Source organism: Schistocerca cancellata, chromosome 10, assembly GCF_023864275.1.
Source record: "Schistocerca cancellata isolate TAMUIC-IGC-003103 chromosome 10, iqSchCanc2.1, whole genome shotgun sequence".
In the NCBI taxonomy this organism is placed as follows: Eukaryota; Metazoa; Arthropoda; class Insecta; order Orthoptera; family Acrididae; genus Schistocerca; species Schistocerca cancellata.
Window position 1 is genome coordinate 140,051,789 of NC_064635.1, and position 22,110 is coordinate 140,073,898.

At 37.7% G+C, this 22,110-nt stretch overlaps 1 protein-coding gene across 1 annotated transcript in view; it reads right to left on the minus strand.

Annotated features, from left to right (window-relative positions):
* LOC126106387 (uncharacterized) overlaps nt 1-11,210 on the minus strand; it is an 89,020-nt gene extending 77,810 nt beyond the window's left edge. Inside the window, exons 1-2 of the mRNA XM_049912653.1 lie at nt 11,103-11,210; nt 2,901-3,271 (exon numbers count right to left, since the gene is read on the minus strand). Coding sequence (XP_049768610.1) covers nt 2,901-3,268 — 368 coding nt within the window. The 5' untranslated portion in view covers nt 3,269-3,271; nt 11,103-11,210. The remainder of the gene's footprint in view (nt 1-2,900; nt 3,272-11,102) is intronic.
* Nucleotides 11,211-22,110: the final 10,900 nt, after the last annotated feature.

The following is a 22,110-nucleotide window of genomic DNA, read 5'->3' on the forward strand; positions in this document are numbered from 1 at the left end:
TAGATTAAGATGAAATGGGAGATATGGTACTGCGTGAAGAGTCTGACAGAGCACTGAAAAATCTATGTCGAAATAAGGCCCCAGGAGTAGACAACATTCCATTAGAACTCCTGACAGCCTTGGGAGAGCTAGTCCTGACAAAACTCTACCATCTGGTGAGCAAAATGTATGAGACAGGCAAAATACCCTCAGACTTCAAGAAGAATATAATAATTCCAATCCCAAAGAAAGCAGGTGTTGACAGATGTGAAAATTACTGAACTATCAGTTTAATAAGTCACAGCTTCAAAATACTAATGCAAATTCTTTACAGATGAATGGAAAAACTGGTAGAAGCTGACCTCGGGAAAGATCAGTTTGGATTCCGTAGAAATATTGGAACACGTGAGGCAATACTGACCCTACGACTTATCTTAGAAGCTAGATTAAGAAAAGGCAAACCAACGTTTCTAGCATTTGTAGACTTAGAGAAAGCTTTCGACAATGTTGACTGGAATACTCTCTTTCAAAATACACAGAGCGAAAGGCTATTTACAATTTGTACAGAAACCAGACGGCAGTTATAAGAGTCGAGGGATATGAAAGGGAAGCAGTGGTTGGGAAGGGAGTGAGACAGGGTTGTAGCCTCTCCCCGATATTATTCAATCTGTATATTGAGCAAGCAATAAAGGAAACAAAAGAAAAATTTGGAGTAGGTATTAAAATCCATGGAGAAGAAATAAAAACTTTAAGGTTAGCCGATGACATTGTAATTCTGTCAGAGACAGCAAAGGACTTGGAAGAGCAGTTGAATGGAATGGACAGCGTCTTGAAAGGAGGATATATAAGATGAACATCAACAAAAGCAAAATGAGGATAATGGAATGTAGTCGAGTTAACTCGGGTGATGCTGAGGGAATTAGATTAGGGAATGAGACACTTAAAGTAGTAAAGGAGTTTTGCTGTTTGGGGAGCAAGATAACTGATGATGGTCGAAGTAGAGAGGATATAAAATGTAGACTGACAATGGCAAGGAAAGTGTTTCTGAAGAAGAAAAATTTGTTAACATCAAGTATAGATTTAAGTGTCAGGAAGTCATTTCTGAGAGTATTTGTACAGAGTGTATGGAAGTGAAAAATGGATGATAAATAGTTCAGACAAGAAAAGAATAGAAGCTTTCAAAATGTGGTGCTACAGAAGAATGCTGAAGATTAGATGGGTAGGTCACATAACTAATGAGGAGGTATTGAACAGAATTGGGGAGAAGAGGAGGTTGAGGCACAACATGACTAGAAGACGGGATCGGTTGGTAGGACATGTTCTGAGGCATCAAGGGATCACCACTTTAGTATTGGAGGGCAGTGTGGAGGGTAAAACTCATAGAGGGAGACCAAGAGATGAATACACTAAGCAGATTCAGAAGGATGTAGGCTGCAGTAGGTACTGGGAGATGAAGTAGCTTGCACAGGATAGAGTAGCATGGAGAGCTGCATCAAACCAGTCTCAGGACTGAAGACCACAACAACAACAATCTTGAGTTCTTTATTGCAAAATTAAATAAAAAAACATATTCATTGTAAACAAACTTTGTTGTGTGCAATGGGGAAAAGCCGATACTCACCTGTCAATTGAAACATACAAATCTGTCACTGAACTATATTAACATTTCTGATAGCAATTCTCTGTACTGGAACTTATATAAAATGAGTGATCTGAACTTTTTCAGATATAGTTATCCAAAAAGACCACATTATAAGAAAAAAGTCTTTTTCAGAAATTTTCTTTCTTCTACATCAAACAACAGGTCAAATGCCCACTAACAGAAAGAACACAAAGAACGTACAACAATTTATTTCAGAGATATTAATCTCAGTGTTGAGATACCCTGCACAGCTTATAGCAGTGGAGTAGTTAATTATATACATGATCACTGATGCTCCAAAAACCAATATTAATTCAATATAAACACATAACTAGAGAATTAATGTTTATTCAGTTGATGGAAACATGTTAACCTTAATTTTTAAACCTCCTGCCAGATTAAAATTTTCTGCCTCATTGCTACTCGAACCATTGTCCCAGTCTTTCCCATCTAGGCACGACTCGTGGCTCTCGACTTGCCCCTCACAGCTTTAGTCTCACCAGCATCTCATCTCCTAATTTCCAGAGTTCACAATAGCCCTGCTACATAACTTTTGGGACCGGAAACATTCCCCCTATCCTGTGGCTAAGACACTTCTGTGGGACATGCAGGGCAGTTTTGTGGACTTGCATATTAGGGGAGAAGTCCTGTTGGAAGTGATGTTATGGACACCGGTTGGGAAAGGTCTTGTTCACAGTGAAGTTGTAGGGACAGGTTATGAGAGATGTCCCGGTAGCTCAGTCGGTAAGGGAACTGCCCACAAAAGTGAGGTTCTGGGTTCAATTCTGGTGCATAGTTTTAATCTGCCAGGAAGCTCCAAAACAAGACAGACTCTCTAGAAAATCTTCTCGGTGCTCAGACTGCACCAAATTGGAGTTACAACTTGAGCTTCCAAAAAGTCACACAGTCTTCTTTGTCAGTTCCTTAATCACGGCCTGTTGAAGGTAGGTGCACCGCCACATTACCAATTTCCTGCATTTGCGCACACGACTCCTGTTCTCTGGGAGACATCACCCAGCCGAAGAGGAGTTCAGAACAAATGCAATAAAGGAAGTGGACATTGCTCTCAGCAGAGAGTCCTCTCCTGACAAAGAAGACAGTGTCAATCTTTAAAACTCAAATTTTAACTCCAATCTGATGCAGTCTGAACAGTGAGGTGATTTGATACAGAGATGCCACCACAAAAGACCTCAATGTCATAGCACAGACTCAGCTGCACAAGGCTCATTCTGAACTCCTCAGCGCTGTCTGCAAGTGACACTGAATCGTAGCTTCTTACCTAACAATGTACTTCTCGTGAAGCCACAAATGAGCATCCTGGGCCAGAATTCTCCAGCGAGTACACACGTTCTGTAAAACTTTAATGTTTTCACTGAAGCTCACATACGAGAAAATCTCCAGCATCAGTTCATCTGGCAGGTCATCTACAGTGGTGCCTCTGCAGCCCTGTTTCGAAGTGCTGCTGGCTGCTCGTAAAGGACCATCTCCTTCTGAATGTCTTCTGTCATTCAGTTCGAGGTCTGAAACCAGTGGCACACCTGATATGTTATCCCCATCTGCAGTAGATGTGGGAAAGACACTGCTGTTAAAAACTGTATCGGCATCCTCTGATGTTCTCAAAGGTATACCAGGAGAGCTCATGGCCATGACCTGTAACAACCAAAACATATTTCACAAATGTGTCAAATACCTTCATATTTAAAATGTACGAACAAGCACAGTTGCAAATGAGGTGGTGTTTAATCCGTTCAAAACAAATATGCAGCGTTACTGATTACCATTGTAGAAGACACCATTTTTCTTCCTGTCATACATCAAGGACTTAACGGTGAAAGCATAATTTATCTCCAAAGTTGATCTACTTACAAAACATAAAAGCTTGGTTAATATTTGCTGTGAGACTATGATCCTGGGCATTCAGTTCATTCATTCATTGTGTTCTGTAGATCTCATCAAAAAAGGTGAACTTCCACATATGTGGAATGAGTCAGGGTACATACCAACAAAAGACAAGGAAATTGTAGAAACTTAATCTGTTTACTGTTAACAGCAGACTATCACTTCCCTGTTTACTGCTGTTCATGCTGACACCAGCTACATTTGATTACATAAATTAGCAAGAAAGCTCTACTCTGAAAGAAGCTGCTGCCTCCTTATTTATAGACAAATATCTCTAGCTTAACAGTTATCACATTACACCAGCATTTCTGAGGAATATAGTCATCTAATCCATAAATAATCAGTCAGATTTACAATACTTCTTATCATGCACCTTTACAGTCATTACTGCTTGCCGTACAGCAACTGGAACATTCTATCCCACATTATAAAAAAAATGTGATGAATACGGTGTACTTGTAATTTTCTTTTGAATTTGTTGCTATTTCCAATTTATTCCCTTGTGTTAGATGGGGACTTGATGATTCTCCACCACCAGTGCAAACATGGCATGAATCCTATATCAGGAAGCAAACTCTAGATGAAAATTATTTTTGTACTGTAAATCTCATTTCTGCTAAAATTTGTATTTAATGTTACAAACAGCTGTTAATGAGTGAATACACTGGGAAGTGAGTGCAATAATTCCAACTTCCTTCAATAGGCTTCTGCAGATGTGAGGTTATCTACTCCACACCATAATCTTACTGTTAGCATCTGCTGAAAACATACTATATTTACTTCAGAAATACCATCCCATAAGATAATCTCTTAAGATAGCAAGGAGGAGAAAATACACAAAATATGCCAGGACTCTTGCCCTTATTTCATTTACATATTTATTCACTAATGTATTTTTCACACCAGGCTAGGCTGGGGCCTTCATGCCCTCACTACTATCTGAACAGTCATCCAGTCACAACATGTGTTAGCAATACAATACGTGTAACACGTGATCAGTATATAAAAATAGTAATAATAATGATTATATGGAATTCCAGAAATTCCAGTCTTATTAACATTGTGTTGGTTTTTCTGATTATGTTCTTGTAAAATGTCAATAATGACTAACAAATTTACGGCAGCAGCACTGTAGGAATTCAGTAACAGAGAAAGAATGAGAAATAATAGGGAATGCTTGGAGATGACACAGCAAGAAGAAAACAGAAATAGTGGTGCCACTGTGCACTTTGCTGAACTGTTCCAGTGCTGCGAAAAGGGCAGTGCATTGGCAGAGCTGTCATTTGTACTAAGGTGATTCACGTGAAAAGGTTTCCAAAGTGGTTATGGCCATACCACAGGAATAAACAGACTCAGAACGCGGAAGGGTACTTGGAGCTAGACGTGAGAGTCATTCCATTTTGGAAATCATCAGGGAAATCTATATTCTAAGATCCACAATGTCAAGAGCATGCTGAGAATACCAAATTTCAGAAATTACCTCTCACCGTGGAAAACACAGTGGCCAACAGCATTCACTTAAAAACCAAAAGTTGTGGTATTTGGACAGAATTATCGATGCTAAAAGATCAGCAACACTGCTTGAAACAATCGCAGAAATGAATGTGGGATGTACAATGAACATACCCCTTATAACAGTGTGGCCAAATTTGGCATTAATGGGCTATGTCAGCAGAAAACCAACATGAGTGAGTTTGCTAACAGTACATCATCACCTGCAGTACCTCCCTGGGCTTGCGATGATATCAGTAGGACCCTAGATGACTGGTAAATTGTGATCTGGTCAGATGAGTCCCAATTTGAGCTGGTACTAGCTGATGGTATGATTTGAGCATGGAGCAAACTCTATGAAGCCATGGACTAAGAGTGTCTCCAAGGCACTGTGCAAGCTAGTGGTGGCTTTATAATTGTTTGGGCTGTGTTTACAGAGAATGGACTGGCTCTTCTGGTGCAACTGGACCAACCATTGACTGCAAACAGTTATTTCTGGTTACCTGGAGATCATCTGCATCTATTCATGGACTTTATTTCCCAAATAACAATGTCATGTCACCAAGCCACAATTATTCGCAATCGTTTGAAGAACATTCTGGACAGTTCAAGTTAATCGTTTGGCCACCGGGATCATCCAGCACCAACCCCACTGAACATATACAGGACATAATCAATACGTCAGTTTGCACACAAAAGCCTACACCGGCAACAATCTCGCAATTATGGATGGCTGCAGAGACAGAATGGCTCAATTTTTCTGCATGGGGCTTTCAAAAACTTGAGCCTTTTCCTCATTGAGTTTCTGCATTGCTCTGGGCATAAGGAGGTCCGACACCATATTAGCAGATCCCCTGATTTTTCTCACATCAGTGTAAAATGTGTTAATGCAGGGCAGAGGATAACTTCTATGGTGGCTGACTTTGGGCCCACTGCATTGGTACCAGCTGGCCTGCTGACAGGTGGTACCTCATGAGAATGGGACTACAGCTGAACAGGACTGCATGGGGATGATGGTTGGGCTAATTAGGCAGAGCATAGTAGGTGGGGCTAGGGCCACACATATCACTGTTTGAGGACTATGTATTTTTATAATAAACCCATACAGCTGCTGCCCCTGCTTAAAAAATTTGCCCATTAATGTAAAAACTATTAATCGGTTCACAAAAGATAGATTGTATCACAGCAGAAAGCTTGCTTATTACGCTTCAGGGTCAGAAACAATAAACAAGGATAAGTAACAATGGAATTCATATGGCTCTAACAATCTTTCCTCAAAATGTTCAGAAAAAAAAAAAAAAAAAAAAAAAAAAAAAAAAAAAAAAAAATTGTACAGCAGTCCTTAAAACATACAATAACTTGCACTACAGAGCAAGAGATACAGAAATCCAACAAGTAATGTCATCCTCACATGAAAGGATAAGTGCTTATTATATGACTTTCTTGAAAGGGTTCATAGTTTAAACTTAGACATGACCTTACCGGTGTTAGTAATGAGAGACATTTCCAAATTTCAGGTATCGAACTATCAGATACTGGAACTATGTTCCAATGCCCAAGTATGAATGTGAAGGCATAAATATAAATGCACACATTGTGAATGGAAGCAGTAGCAGTCTCATACATTCTTCATAGTTCTGTTACATTTCCAGTAACACATTGGTCAACAGCACAAAAAGGGTGGCAGAACTCAGCACCAGTACTCAATTGTGCTGTTGTAAGTTACAAGGAGAGAGAGCAGACGCTGTGTTGTACATGTAGAACATTTTGCACACTGATCATTTTTGGCAATTAATACAAATAAAAGCTGTCTCGCATAAGCCCATCAGACTACACTGGTACAAAAGATCATCTTTTCAAGCCAAAATCAACATTTTTCAAGAGCACCCTTAGACCAAATCTAGGCTAAAGTTTATACAGAAAACACTGCAGATGTGAAATTCCTTAAGTTCTGTACAATACTTAAACTCAACTCTGAGCAATCATTTTAGAAAGTATCCACATCAGCAGCAATGACCAATAAAAACAAGTAAATAACAGCAGGTATAGGAAATTCCTCCCTTACCATGGAATACATCTGTTCCATAAGGGAAACCCAGCCAGACTACCGTAGACAAGAAAATGATGTCTTGCACAGGGTGATAGTTTGCTCTTCTTGATGCAGATGCTCATCAAAGATTATGTCAAGAACTTTTACTGTTTTGCATACGGTGACTGGCTATCAAAGATTATTGGAGTAATCACTTAACAAACTTTTGTTGTCATATGAGGACTGCCTGCAACTTCTTAGCATTTAGTTTACGGAAAAGTTTTGTGCCCACTGCAAAAATAAATAACAGTAATGTTTCGTAATTGATAGACCATCAACAATGTTCTTATGACTGCCTAAAGATATTACTAGATGTTGTCAGCACAGAAGTAGTAATTACAATAATGTTGCACAGATACAAAGTGATTGATGCACACTACGGAAAGAAATGCAACAAGAACGGAACCCTGAGGAATTCAGTGAGCATGTTCCCATGACATCTTCTCTGACTCACTGATGATTTACTGACATTCGTCAAACCACAGTATTGCAGTCTTTCATAAACTCAACTGTTTTATTTTCATAAGTAATACACTGAAGTGAACAGCATCAAAGACTTTCCTGAAGTCAAGCAGCAGACCAGCTGTCATGGCATTTTGGGGTTATCGAGGCCTTCGGCAATTTCATTTCACAGAGCTTTTAAATGAAAATATATCTGCGAATTGTATTTACTTAACTTTCGACCAGTATGTACAAAGTATGCCAACCATAAATAAAAATGTTTTGCACTATTTCATTGTTGTTTTGCAATGGCAAGCCCATGCCTATTCCTTCATTTGGTTCAGCTAACAAAGTGATAAATTGTGTTGTCATATGCCCAAATGAACAGCAGTAATGTAAAATAAATAATGAGCTACATGAGAAAAAATGTACATTCTGTTCAAGAAAATGATCCAGGTTATGAGCTAACAGCACAATCCCACAATTTGGCGGTTGTCTACGACATAATTAATAACTGAATGAGTGGTTGGCTGGGATCTGATGCAACTGTGCTGTTTAGTGTTTCAAATGGATTGTTACTGTGGGTTAACACCTGTCTGTGGCAACAGAGAGACAACAAAAGTTTATTTCATTATTGTTTAGCTAAAAAGTGCTTTAACTAATATTATGTAAGTTTATTTCACCACTGTTTAATTAAACCAAGACTTAACTGAGAGTTTACTCGTAGATGTTTACCATGGTAACAAAGCCAGCTACTCTTTGCATGTATACAAAGCATGCTGTGGACTCTCACATGGGTTAATGTGGCACACAGATAAAATTTTGTGAAGTTATATTTTATGCAGTTGGCAATCAAAGTGTTAAAATGGTTGCTTCACATCTGTCGACAGTATGTTTGATGTCAGTCACATTGATTAATGCAGTTTATTTACTATGCTCTCTTCAGGAACCTGCTTCATATTTATCGTGCACGTTTTAGGATAATCTGTCAGCTGTTCACAAACGATGCACTCTGAGGCTCAAATACTGTGTGTAATATGCTAAGCTGCCTGGTAATTTTGGTTAAGATCCCTGGGTAATGATTAATAAACTTTGATTTCATTCAGCAGGATATGTACTAACACAAGACAGATTGACGGTGTCTGTGAAAACTGGAATAATATAGGCCTATGCACATTGTTTTTTATCATACCTACACCTTGCAATTACATGTGGCAAGTTCAATATAGTAATGCAAAAAGCTATTGTTGTCACTGAATGCTGTTTACAAGAATACTGCAGCAAGTACTTACCTTTTCTTCTTCTTTTTTCCCCTAAAATTCAAACTATTCCCTGTGAATACACATGTTAACATTTTTACACCCAAGGAGGCATTAAAACAAAACTTCCAAACAATTATCACTTCTATAACAGTTTTTTAATCTTGAGAATAACAAAATTTATCAGTGGCCATAACTTTTAGATGTGTTTACAGTGCCAGTGTCGCCCCAAGTCACCGACTGATAATGAAGATAGCCTACGGGCAATCCTGCGAAGTCGGGATAAGATTTTCAATATTCTGTTCCAAACACCATCAGAGTCAGCATAATTAAAACCATTTGGGATCTGGTGAACTCTGCAGTCACTTTAAGGGTTGTATCTTTTAAACTAAAATTTGCTGGCAATACATGCAGTGTCTGCAGGAGTAAACCCAATGCATCTGTATTTTGTTGTTTATTAGTGGGTGCTCTGTTTGCCACCACACTGAAGAAGTACTAACTGAAGTTGGTGGCAAATGATTTGAAAGTGCCATGATTTCTGTCAGAGCTATTTTTTGAACACTGAAGTTCATTAGGACAGCTAGGTTTGATGGTTTATTACTTAATAATATTCACCACTGCTGCAGTCACATTTCGTATTTTTATTTTTTTGCATTACGTCTGTTTCACATAAAAAAAAAATAGGTTGGAGGAGTTCAGAATACTGATGGTAATAGAGTTTGAATTACACGCTACAGCATTGCCACAGAACCAGGTAGTGGTCTCTTCTTAAACAATAGGCTTCAACCATAGGAATAATCCATTCAATATACTGGTATGTGTAATTTCTCTCCAACAACCATGATTGCATCACTGTTCATGATCCTGGGGTATCAGATTTTCATTCGGTGATCTATACTTAGCTATTAGACATATTTTACAGTTTACATTTGCCCATCACAGTCAGATAAACCATGGACTTTGTGAGTCTAAATACAAATCCTGTATGGGTGTTTTTTCTGTTTTTCTTAAATCAGTCCAGAAAAATGCTGGGATGGTTCCTTAGGAAGGTCACAGCCAAATTCCTTGTCCATCCTTAAAACTTTCAGAAAGTGTGCTTCGTTTCAATGACCCCAATGTAAACAGGACATTAAATCCTAATCTATCCTTCCTTCTATGGCTTTTGCACTATATCCTTTAATCCTCACAGGGAATTTACTAATGCCTCATGTTCATGATCAGAACTATCCGACAGAAATTCATCATTTAACTTTCCATGAACAGTGATGCTCCAGTTATATTTGCGTAACCTTATAAAAGCTGTCAGCAGCTGCTTTATCGATCTTTAGAAAGAGTTGTTCCACATACTATTTTACGATCTTAAGTGCTAGGAACCTAGCCTACTCCATTTTTTACATACATCCTCTCTCTCTCTCTCTGGATGAAACAAAAATTTATGCTACGCAATGTTATTAAGTGACATTAAGATACAACTGTAAGGCACATATAAAATTTTCATTGGTATGTGCAACACTGAGACACTTATCTAGTGACTAGTGTGGGCTGACAGTCAATTTTATCCTTTGGCTGCCCATAAATTTTGCACTGGTGAGAGATGTCACTGAAATTTGCATACTGTTGGCAAGCGTCAGCCCTGCATAAGAAGGGTTGCTTCATATAGTGTACATCTATAGCTTAAGGAGAATAAAGTTATGTTCGTTTCTAGTTCTGAGTGCGAGTACATCGGAGTTAACATTTTATTTTAGTGTTGAGAAATGTCACCCAAACATACTACTACTACTAAGAGAATTTATTTCTTGCTAACTATAGACGGTAAACAGAAGCGTGCTACTGCCGACCCAACAAGCACCAACGGCAAACATTCAGCTTCCGAAAGGCATGACCCCAAAACCCAACACACAGTGTTATAAACTGGTGGTAACGTTACACCTGTTACCTTGATTTAGGGTTTGACATCTGAAAGTTTGGGAAAATGCGTCAAAGTTTCCTATGCATAATACCCAATTTTTATGGAAACATTTTTAAATAACTAACAGGACTGGATTTAAGTTTATACTATATGCCTCCTCGCAGCATTGTTACTTAACTAAGACGGCGCTAATGTGACTACCACAACATTATGAAAATTCTGAAACTAGTTTCGGATTGTCAGCTAACCTTTCAGTGTTCAGGCGTTGTATTTAATGTAACTATGGTGCGACATCTCGTTCAACATTCACATTAAACTTATCAGTACACACTAGCCGACTACTATCTTACGACGGAATATAACTTGAAACTGTCTACAAATACGTTGCGCCACCTTGCAAAATTTTTCACTGTGCTGGAAAATGAAGTTCGTTTTATCACATACGTCATATTTTCGCAGAAATAAGTTCCCCTTGTTGTGTCTCGCGGGCCCTGAGGAATCATGACGTCATATCATGGCATGACGTCTCTCTCATGCTAGCCAATATCGCTGGTAGATTTCGAAACGCGGATATTCTTTGAACATGACATACTGACGCCGTGTGGATTTGTGTATGATGGCGGGATTTGTGTGCGTTGAAGCTTTTCAATCACGGAAAAAAATTGATAATACTTGCTGCAAAAGCACATGTTTGCAGAGGAAAAGGATAGTTTATATTCCAGACAATGGACGGTAAGTAACTTCCGTTAGCAATCTTATCATGCGCAAGAAAAGTAAAATATGGTAAATCTACAGAAATTTCATTCTTTGTGCCTATAGTATTCTGATGCATTATGTTACTCAGTAAAATTTCTTTCAATGCATCTATGTGGATTATTGGTGGTAACGGCGTATTCTCATAACAAATGGCTTCGGTATTTAAGTTGCAATCATCGTAACTTGTTCCTGATCAAAATTGTGTAGTAACTGTATTCTAACTTCAGTAACCGGCAAATTTGAAAACTTTTGAATGTTCACAATTAATCATTGATCATAGTCAGTATTTTTGACAGTAAAATAGATACGAATTGCAGTGACTGAATCCAGATTTGTGAGTGGTGTAATGTGTTTGTTTCAGAGTTTCTGAAGTGAAAGTCCAAGGAAGAGAAGACAACGAGAAGTAGCATTTTTTGTCTGTTTCATGGTTTATAGGCCTACTGGGGAAACTCGCCATGTAAAAAAACGAGTAACGCATCCAGCTTGGTACCTCTATGGTGATGTGGAAATCCGAGCATTGTTAATAAAGAAATTAATTCTGTGTGTGTCTTTCTTTTGATTCCTTTATCATGTTGCTTATAGTAGACCAAATTTAATTAAAATACCCAGGTGATAATTTCAACGTAAATTGGACTATGTGCATAGCTCCTTCTCACAGGCAAAGTATAAATATCCACCATCCTCTGGTATGTGTGTTCACTAGTCAGTTATGGAAAAAGAAATCACTGATTCAAAGCATAATTTGCTTGGTAGACATAATTGGAAATGGCCTTTTTGGTTATAATTTTACATTATGAGATTATAGTACTCCCTGAGAGGTTATCTTCTGCATTTCTTGGCCCTGACATGATTAGTGATTGATGTTTCACCACCAGGTGTGGCATACAGCATTAAGTGTGCTGCTCTGCTGTCTGCAGCATGGTAGTCAATGTGTTAAGCAGTCATTTAGGAACTAGTGTGAAGTATGTGCATCTGTACAGCCTTGGCTAAAAAGATACAGCTAGAATGCTAATTACTGTTTCAGGAATTATCCTTTACACAGTTAAATATCTTATGTTAAATATGTATCTAAAACTGAATTCATGAATAACTTTGTAGTCATTTAATCATTTGGTTTTGTAAGATATTTAAATAAAAATACCGCAAACCGAAAAATCGCCTGGAAATGGTAAAGGATATCAAATATAAGTAAATATTTTTCCTCAGTAAGATTAAAGTGTAAAATTGCTGATACCTGCTGGCCCCAGCAGAGCGATCTGCTGTGACCACCAGCACCTTCATGTCAGCCAACGGGTTAATACGCAAAACAGGGCAGTGCAAGACTTGGTCCGTAATTGTCATTGGTTGAAGCAACTAAAATTAAATTTCTGAGGCATGCTGGAACTGTGTTATTGGTATATTCCCTAGCTTGATTTAAAATTTTTGCATTGAAACTGCACTGACAGTGTGTAATATATTTTGCAACTGAGAATAGATACTTAAAAAGTTATGTGGGAATATATTTCAAGAAACCCTTTCAAACCAAACCTGACAATTATATTGACACACAAGTAGACCCACCTGAATGGCACACTGGGTTACACAAGCATTAGCTGTAGATGTAGAATAGGTAATTTACACAGAAAACTTTTCATGTAAAGCACACAAAAGTTAAGGGAAAGATGCAATGCCTAGATGAGATAAACATGGACACACAATAACTCGTTTTGCTCAGATATATGGAAAATTAACTGTAGTATTATATGACATATAACACATCCGAGGTGCAAATTTGTGGAGAGGAGAGATTGCATTGAACCTGTTATGTATGGTGCACATTTTGTTGCAGTGCTGGGATGATGTCATCCAGATTTCAAAATTAGGGGTCTTGTAATGAAACTCTCATCAGTTTTAATATTTAAAAATAAACACGCCTGAAAAAGGAAGCTGAATAGGACTTTAAATTAAATTGAAAAAATTTTCTTGTTTTGCACATTCACTGCGGCTGACACTTAAAAGCTCGTGGCTAGTAGCCCTTATTGACCTTCGTGTCAGCCACAGTCAACATGTTGAAGATTTTAAAGTAACAAAGTAGTAGTTGACATTCTGGTATGGATGGCAGCAGGAAACACAGCAATGAAATAATGTGAGTTACTTAAACCACGAATTAAACAAGTCTACATAGCTTTGAACACTTCTTAGTCACTGCTTATTTGTGTGCTATAACTAATACAGCAACCTTTTATTTTCTCATCTTTGATCTGGGACGCGTGTCACATCTTACGTTCCTAGAGCAATTCTAGGTTTACAAGATCCACATTTCAGAATTCTGGTAATTGCTAGTCCTACCTCATGCTGAAAGTGTGGGTTGATAGCTGTCTCTTCAGATATCAACTGCCATTTCAGAAACTTGAAGCAAAAATGTGATTATTCAATTTTCTGTCAGTGATGAATATATCACTAATGTATATACCACACAAATATTCATGGTGGTATACAACAGTGCAGGTCCATCTTCTGGAACACCTGTTGGGTAGACTAAACTGTGCACTTCACATACAATGCATTAATTTCTTCACAGGTAGCATCATAGTACACTGCTATCTCAGGCTTGATTGTTCTGATTCTCAATGAAACAGCATTATGCCTTGAAGACACTAAACTAACAGCCTTCTTAAGTTTTTAAATGAAGGATATGAGTAAGAAATATATCAAAAAACAATTAAGTTTCACGTTTTGCTGTCACGAACTCTTTTGGAATCTTTCCTTTTATTATTATTTTGTACATGTGTGGCCTTTTTGAGTCCTCTTCCCAGTTTGACAAGTATATCTGATTTGCTTAATGAGGGTATTTATGGTTAAAAAAAAAAGTGGTGACAATGCAACCTGCAAACCAAAATCATCCTCCAAAACTTTACGAGCCTAGGAAATGAGCACAATGATTTGGACATAATAGCACGTTTTAATAAACCAGATGTTTCAGTCATTAGTGAGCACTGGTATACCAAAAAAGAATCTTATTATGCACCTATTAATAAAAAATTTCTGCCCATCTTTCGGTAGTGATATCAAACCTTATGGTGATGTTGCAAAAAAATGGCAATAATTGGTGCTCAAAGATGTAATTCCTTAAGTGTTGAAGGTGTTACTGAACTTTCTGCGATAAGCTATAAATGGGAAAGAAAACAATTTTAGATAGACCTACATCTGAAAGTACAGATATTTTTTTCAGCTAATCTCTATCAATTGCTTGTAGAGAGAGATAGTAAATACTCTGGGAAAACGGCTGGGTAATTATGCTGATAATTCTTCACAGTTTAATAAAACCTTATCTAACACAAATCAGTTTTCACTCTTAAGAATGGCGAGTGGCACACACAGGTCTAACATTACTGATATGTAATACAGGGTACTCAGGACTTTGTACTGGGATACTTTCTTTTGTTGATTTATGTAAATGATAAAATACTGCTCCCCAAATTCAAGGATAGTTCTGTATGCTGATGCTACACCCATTGCATGCAAGTGTAAAGATCATGAGCAACTACAAAAACTATAAAACTGTATTACAAATGAAATAATTCAGTATTTCTATGAAAGTCATATCATTGTCAGCACAAGATAGCAGCAGTAATGGATTTTAACCCCACAAGACAGATTTTGAAATTCAGTTGTGCACTGGAACTAATATTGTCACCAAAGAAAACTACTGCTCGGTTACAGTTAAGCTTTCTATATTAGGCATGTTATAACATGGAAACTAATTAACGTACAACAACATAACTTGGTAGCATTAATGTTAAGGACATGGGGAAGAGAAATAATGTAGAATCAATTTAATTGAAACACTTTTAATGTGCTGCTACAGTACACCATAACAGTACCATTACTGGTGATGGAGGCAGTTATGAAAAGCTTGCAATTTTATTCAAATCTGATATGGCAAGTTAACAGAACTTTTTGTCCATGTGAGTAAAATTATTGTGTAAAATCAATAGCGCACCTTCTTACAGAAGTCTCCTCAGGGCCCTTCGGAGTCTTTCACTTATATTCAACATATTTACTCCGTAATAGTATTTGTTGTTCCTAATAGGGGTAATTTTACTCTGTTAAGTGAAATGAACTTGCAAAATACTGGAAGTAAAAACAATGTCCTTGTGGACTATACATCCCTGCCTAAGATTCAAAATGGAATTTCACATTCTGATCGAAAGCCTTTAACAGGTTGCTGCTAGACATCAGGCAGAAAACTGAAAATCCTAAGATATTAAAAAAATACAAAGGAAAAAAATATTTTATTAGCCTCTCCTTCTATAATTATAATTAAATGTAATGTTTCGACTCAAGGATGCATATGCTGGTTACCACTGAGGTTCAAATGAACAGGATTTTAATGTTACCATTATATGTAGGGCTGACAGTACTCATTATAAAATTATGAAATTCTTTGTACGAAGTATGAGAGAAAAACAGCACTTGAATAAAAAAACATTTCTAGCTTTCAGGGTCATTACTTCCTTCCTCTGGGAAGATGAATATGTTTTGTGACTGGAAATGAGGGGAACATCACTTAGACCACCCGTATAGAACACTTATGTGACACATTCACGAGTACTGCTCCAATGTTTGAGATCCAGGTCAGATTTAAGCAACACACTGAAGCAACTCAAAGGCTGGATGCTAGATAGGTTACCAGTAGTTTCAAACTATGTGCAAGTATTATGAAGATGCTTGGCAAATTCGTGTGAGAATCCCTGGAGGGAAAACAATGTTCTTTTGTATAACACTATTGAGAAAATTTAGAAGTCATGAGAAACCAGGGCTCGTATGGTAGATAGCCTTTCTTCCCTCTCTCTATTTGCGAGTGGAATGGGAAAGAAAATGATTTGTAGTGGTACAAAGTACCCTCCACCAGATACCATTTGGTTGCTTGTGTAGTATGTATATACATCAAAATATGTAAGAAAATTGTGACTGCCTACTACATTAACAAGTAATAGTTGAACTAACCTACAGCTTCATGAGTTACTTAAAATGTTTTGTCCCACTGATACACTCTGGCAATCAGTGACTTGCATCTTTAGCAGTCTTGGAATTTGGAGATGTCAGTATTGTTTAGATCTATTAATATTCCCTCATTGAGCTTTTTTTATGGAAAGATCACATAGACTGGATTTTTGAGAAATTACATACGGGAAGTTGTGATTGGCATATAGCTGTTTGTTTACAGAAAAACAACGATCAAAATTTAAGCATATGGGTAACACACACTGGGCTAGAGCACTATACTGGATTTCGCCACCTCCCCCCCTTTTCCCTAGAAACCTTGGCTGGAGTAATAAGTTTATTTGTAGCATAGTCTGAGGTCTACATTGGGTTGAAAAACGATAATTTCGTTGACAGTTGTGGAACACAGCGAATGAGAAATAAAGGTTGTGGAAACAGACAGACGTGTAGCTTTGGCTAACATTTGTTTGCGGCATATTTAAATGCACTTTCCCACATTTAACGCATTTCTCATAATAATAAAAAAATAAAACTACTAGGTCGTCCCCAAAAAACATATATTAGAAAATGAACAAGCATCCGACGTGTTTTGATGCATATTACGTACAGATATCGTACACAAACTGGAAAAATGCAATGGGCGTTCCACTACGTATCCCTTAACCATATTTGATTCGTTTTTCCGCATTTGCTACTGCTGGTATGGGTTCAAAGACGAATTAGTGCTGCAAACGTCTGTGGCAGTTAGCCTACATTAGTAAGCTGCAGTTAACGCGTTAAAAACATACAGTGTCCTCAATGCGTAATATGTGTTTTGCTATAAATCACTATGCCTTTCGATCAATAATTTGTAATCAGTTGGCTTCAATCAATCACGTAAGACTCTAATATGTAACTTTGACTAAGCTGCGGATTATTATGTCACCACAATCCTAGATTATTCGCATTCAAACAATATGGATAGATTTGACGTTCCAAAACAGCTGAAAGCAAGTCTGTATAAACACTGTGGCCAACGTGTGACGTCACTTACGTCAACAGAGCTGTTTACAGGACTAGTCACCAGGAAGCGCTGTTATGCTTTTAGCCTTCATGACGTCGTGAAGCGATTCCTCGGGGCCCGCGAGACACACGTTACCTCCAGGCACGTCAAAAGTTAATATCTTTTGGAACTGCAAACCTTGATACAGACTACAGAGCTAATCAGTGTCGCAAACTCTGCCACACGTATTTCGGCTAACCAGCTTTCAAAACCAAGCGTTAGACAAAATACGTGTAGCAGTTCTGTTATGGATGTAAAATAAGAAGGGGACAGCTTCTACGCGATCGCACGTTGTTTATGTTGGGCATTTGTGAACAAACATTTTCCAGCGTGCATAGTGGCGCACAAGATATGATGAGCAGAGTGCATTAGACTGTATGGAATATAGATGTTTCGTGTTTGTTGTTGGGGCAACGGAATATAATTTGGTGGTCAGATGTATTAATATGTGTTGTGCGAATAAAACATAAATTTATTTTGTCCCTTAAATCGTGTCACCTGTCATTTAGCTGCGTTAACCTGCATAAAATACAAGATGTTATGGGCCCAGGTACTGGATTAAAGAAATAATAAGCTTTAAGGTGACGTGTATTTGCGCATAAGGTGCGCGGAAGTTCGTATAAACTTGGATGGTGTACGCTATACGAAGAAGGAAGTAACTGTACAATGGGTACAACACAGATTCCGCAAATAGAGCGGCTTGTAGGGCGCGAAAATTACGCGACCTGGAAATTTGCCGTTGAGGGGTATTTACACATGGATGGCTTATGGAATGTCGTAAACAGTAAATTGGCACCTACGAAATCATGTTTTGCTACTAAGGATCGTAAGGCGAATTCAAAACTAATCCTTTTGATTGATCCAGTGAATTATGGTCACATAGAAAAGGCTACGTCAGCAAAAGAGCTGTGGGACAAACTGAAAAACGCATTTGAAGATGGTGGTTTAACCAGAAAAGTAGGAGTACTTCGTGAGCTGATAACCACAAGGTTGAATAAGTGTAAAAGCGTCGATGAATATGTGAATAAAATAATTTCAATCTCCAATCGTCTGAGGAATATTGGTTTTGAAATTGCGGATGAATGGTGTGGAACTATATTCTTAGCTGGACTACCTGAGAAATATTCGCCAATGATTATGGGTTTGGAAAGTTCGGGAATATCCATTACAGCAGATAGTGTTAAGGTAAAGATTCTACAGGACGTGAAGAATGAACTAGATTCTAATGCTTCAGAAAAAGAAACAGCGTCGGCTTTATACTCCAAGTACAAGAAGAAGAAGAAGCCAATAAGATGTTTCAGATGCCAGAAAATTGGACATATTGCTTCAAAGTGTAACGAAAAGTTAAGTATAAAAGAAAAGAAGTAAGTTAATTCTAGTAGTCCTGAGAGAAAGACTACCGATAAAGGTAACGCATTTTCTGTTTTTTACTCTTTTAATGAAGCGAGTGACGATCATGCACAATGGTTCCTAGATTCAGGAGCATCTGTGCACATTGCCAAAGCTCCGTCTGGTTTGTATGATACAGAGGGAGCCAAAGTGATAGACTCTTGTGGTGACATTTTAGCTACTGCAAGTAATGTTAGAGGTATTTACAAAGTGAATACAGTTCAAAATACTGCTGAAACAGGAAATCACTCTGTTTATGCTGCAAAAGGTTTCTTGTGGCATAGGAGACTTGGACATTTGAATAGGAAAAGTATGCCTTTACTGACGAATACGGCAACTGGGGTGGAAAATTATGCAATGAATAATGTTCAATGTGAGGTGTGTTTGCAAGGGAAGCAGGCTAGATTGCCATTTAGATAGAATCAAAGCAGATATACTGAAGTATTGCAACTCATACATTTAGATCTCTGTGGACCTATGGAGAATGAATCCTTAGGAGGTAGTTTCTATTTCCTGACGTTCATAGATGATTTATCTAGATACGTGCATATTTATTTTATAAGTAGCAAGGATCAAGTGAGTGACGTATTTGTTGTTTATTGCAAAATGGTCGAAAGACAGACTGGGAAGAAAATTAAAATCATTAGATCAGACAATGGATCAGAATATGTAAACAGATGGTTTAAGGAATAGTTGAATGGAATGAGTATTAGGCATCAGACTACCATTCGCTACAGTCCTTCTCAGAATGGAGTTGCAGAACGAGCCAACAGAACAATTGTAGAAAAGGCAAGAAGTATGTTAAGCGATGCTGAACTACCTAAGTGTTTTTGGGCAGCGGCTGTGTCAACAGCAGTGAATTTAATTAACAGATCACCTACCAAAGCTGTGAGACACAAGACACCTTATGAAGTATGGACTGGGAAGAAACCGGATCTAAAGGACTTAAAGGTCTTTGGATGTAAAGCCATGGTTCAGATTCCAAAATCATTAAGAGGAAAGTGGGGTGCAAAATCTCAAAAACATATTTTTGTTGGCTACTGTGAGGATTCAAAAGGCTACAGATTTTGTAATCCTGTGAATAAGAAGATAATAAGTAGTAGTGATGTAGTATTTTTGGAGGATTATAGACCTAAAATAAAGGAAAGTAGTCAAAATGACACAGTAATGCAGCCAAGCATAATGTGTGATAGTGCTGAAACAGAGATGGAAACTGAAACAGAGGAAGATGAGAATAAAGAGGAAGCTGAGTGCTACCCGAGAATCAAATTGAGGAAAAAGATTCAACAGAGGAAGTCAGTTTTAGGCGGTCTTCACATATAGAAAAACCGAAAGAATATCCAGATTATGAAATGTATGTAGCCCAAACAATCAGCAAGGAAACAGTCACAGTTGAGGAAGCTTTAGCAAGTTCAAATGCTCAAGATTGGAAAAAAGCTATTGAAAAGGAACTGCAATCTTTTGTGGATAATGATCCATATGAATGGGTTGACATGCCTGAAAATAAAAAGCCACTAAGAACAAGATGGGTGTTTAGTATTAAAAATCGTGAGAGTTCAATACCAAAATTCAAAGCCAGATTGGTAGTTAAAGGATGTTCCCAGAAATAAGGAATAGATTACAATGAAACTTTCTCACCAGTGGTGAAGTATTCATCATTAAGATACCTTTTAGCTCTGGCTGTAAATGAAGACATATTAATTCATCAAATAGATGTGAAAACAGCCTACCTGAATGGAAGACTGGAAGAGGAAATATATGTGATTCCATCTGATGAAGTTAAGCGACCTTATCAAGGGAAAAGGAGAATTTGGCATTTGAAGAAAGACATATATGGATTAAAGCAGAGTGGTCATTGCTGCAATAAATGTTTGCATAATAGTTTGATAAAACTAGGCATGTTACAGTCAAAGGCAGATCCCAGTATATATCATAAAAGGAGCAATGAAGAAATTGCAATCATGGCCATATGGGTAGATGATTTTTTTTTTATTTTAACCAATAGTGAAAGCCGGATGGACTTTTTTAAAGAACAGTTATGGTCAGAATTTAATATGCATGATTTAGGGGAAATTAATCCATACTTAGGCATGAAGATTCTAAGAAGTGCCAACAGAGAAGAATTATGGATTGATCAGTCTCTGTACACAAGGAAGATCTTAGAAAAGTTCAATATGGAAAATTGTAAACCTATTTCTACTCCTATGGGAAACAATGCAAAACTGTTAATAACTGATTATGACAAGAAATGTAAGGAAAGTGTACCCTATTTGGAAGCTGTAGGAAGCTGTACTTAGCACAGACTTCCAGACTAGACATTGCATTTGCCACAAATGCATTAAGCAAGTTTTGCAGTGATCTGAGAGAAAAGCACTGGATGGCAGTCAACAGAATATTCAGATATTTAAATGGAACTGCTGATTATAAGTTAAAATATTTTAAAACTGGAAATGTAAATTTGAAAGGATACAGTGATGCAGACTGGGAAAATGAGTTGGAAAGCAGACACTCCATCACTGGAAGCTGTTTTAGACTAAAGGGAAGATTGATATCATGGTCATGTAAGAGACAAAGAACTGTTGCTTTGAGTACTGTAGAAGCTGAGTATATGGCCTTGTCCTCCACTATCCAAGAAGGTCTTTGGATCCATACAGTGATGAGTGAAATAGAATCTCCTCATACAATGAAGCCAACTGTAATATTCTGTGGCAATATGGAAGCTATTAAACTAGCAAAAAATAATATCACCAGTGTAAGATCCAAATATATTGACATAAGGCATCACTTTGTAAGGCATCATGTGGAACAGGGGAATATAATACTCAGTTATCTATGCATGGAAGAAATGTTATCTGACCTCCTAACCAAGCCTCTCAGTAAGGACAAATTTCAGAAGCTGGTGAAACATTATGGTTTAACTTGGGATGTATAGTGCTGAGTAGCTGAAAAATATTTGTTCAAGGGGGAGTGTTGGGGATATGTGAACAAACATTTTCCAGCATGCATAGTGGCGCACAAGATATGATGTGCAGAGTGCGTTAGACTCGGTGGAATATACATGTTTTGTGTTTGTTGTTGGGGCAACGGAATATAATTTGGTAGTCAGATGTATTAATACGTGTTGTGCGAATAAAACAAAAATTTAATTTGTCCCTTAAATCGTGTTACCTGTCATTTAGCTGCGTTAACCTACATAAACTACAACAGTTAATCAGCCAGAGTAGGCGG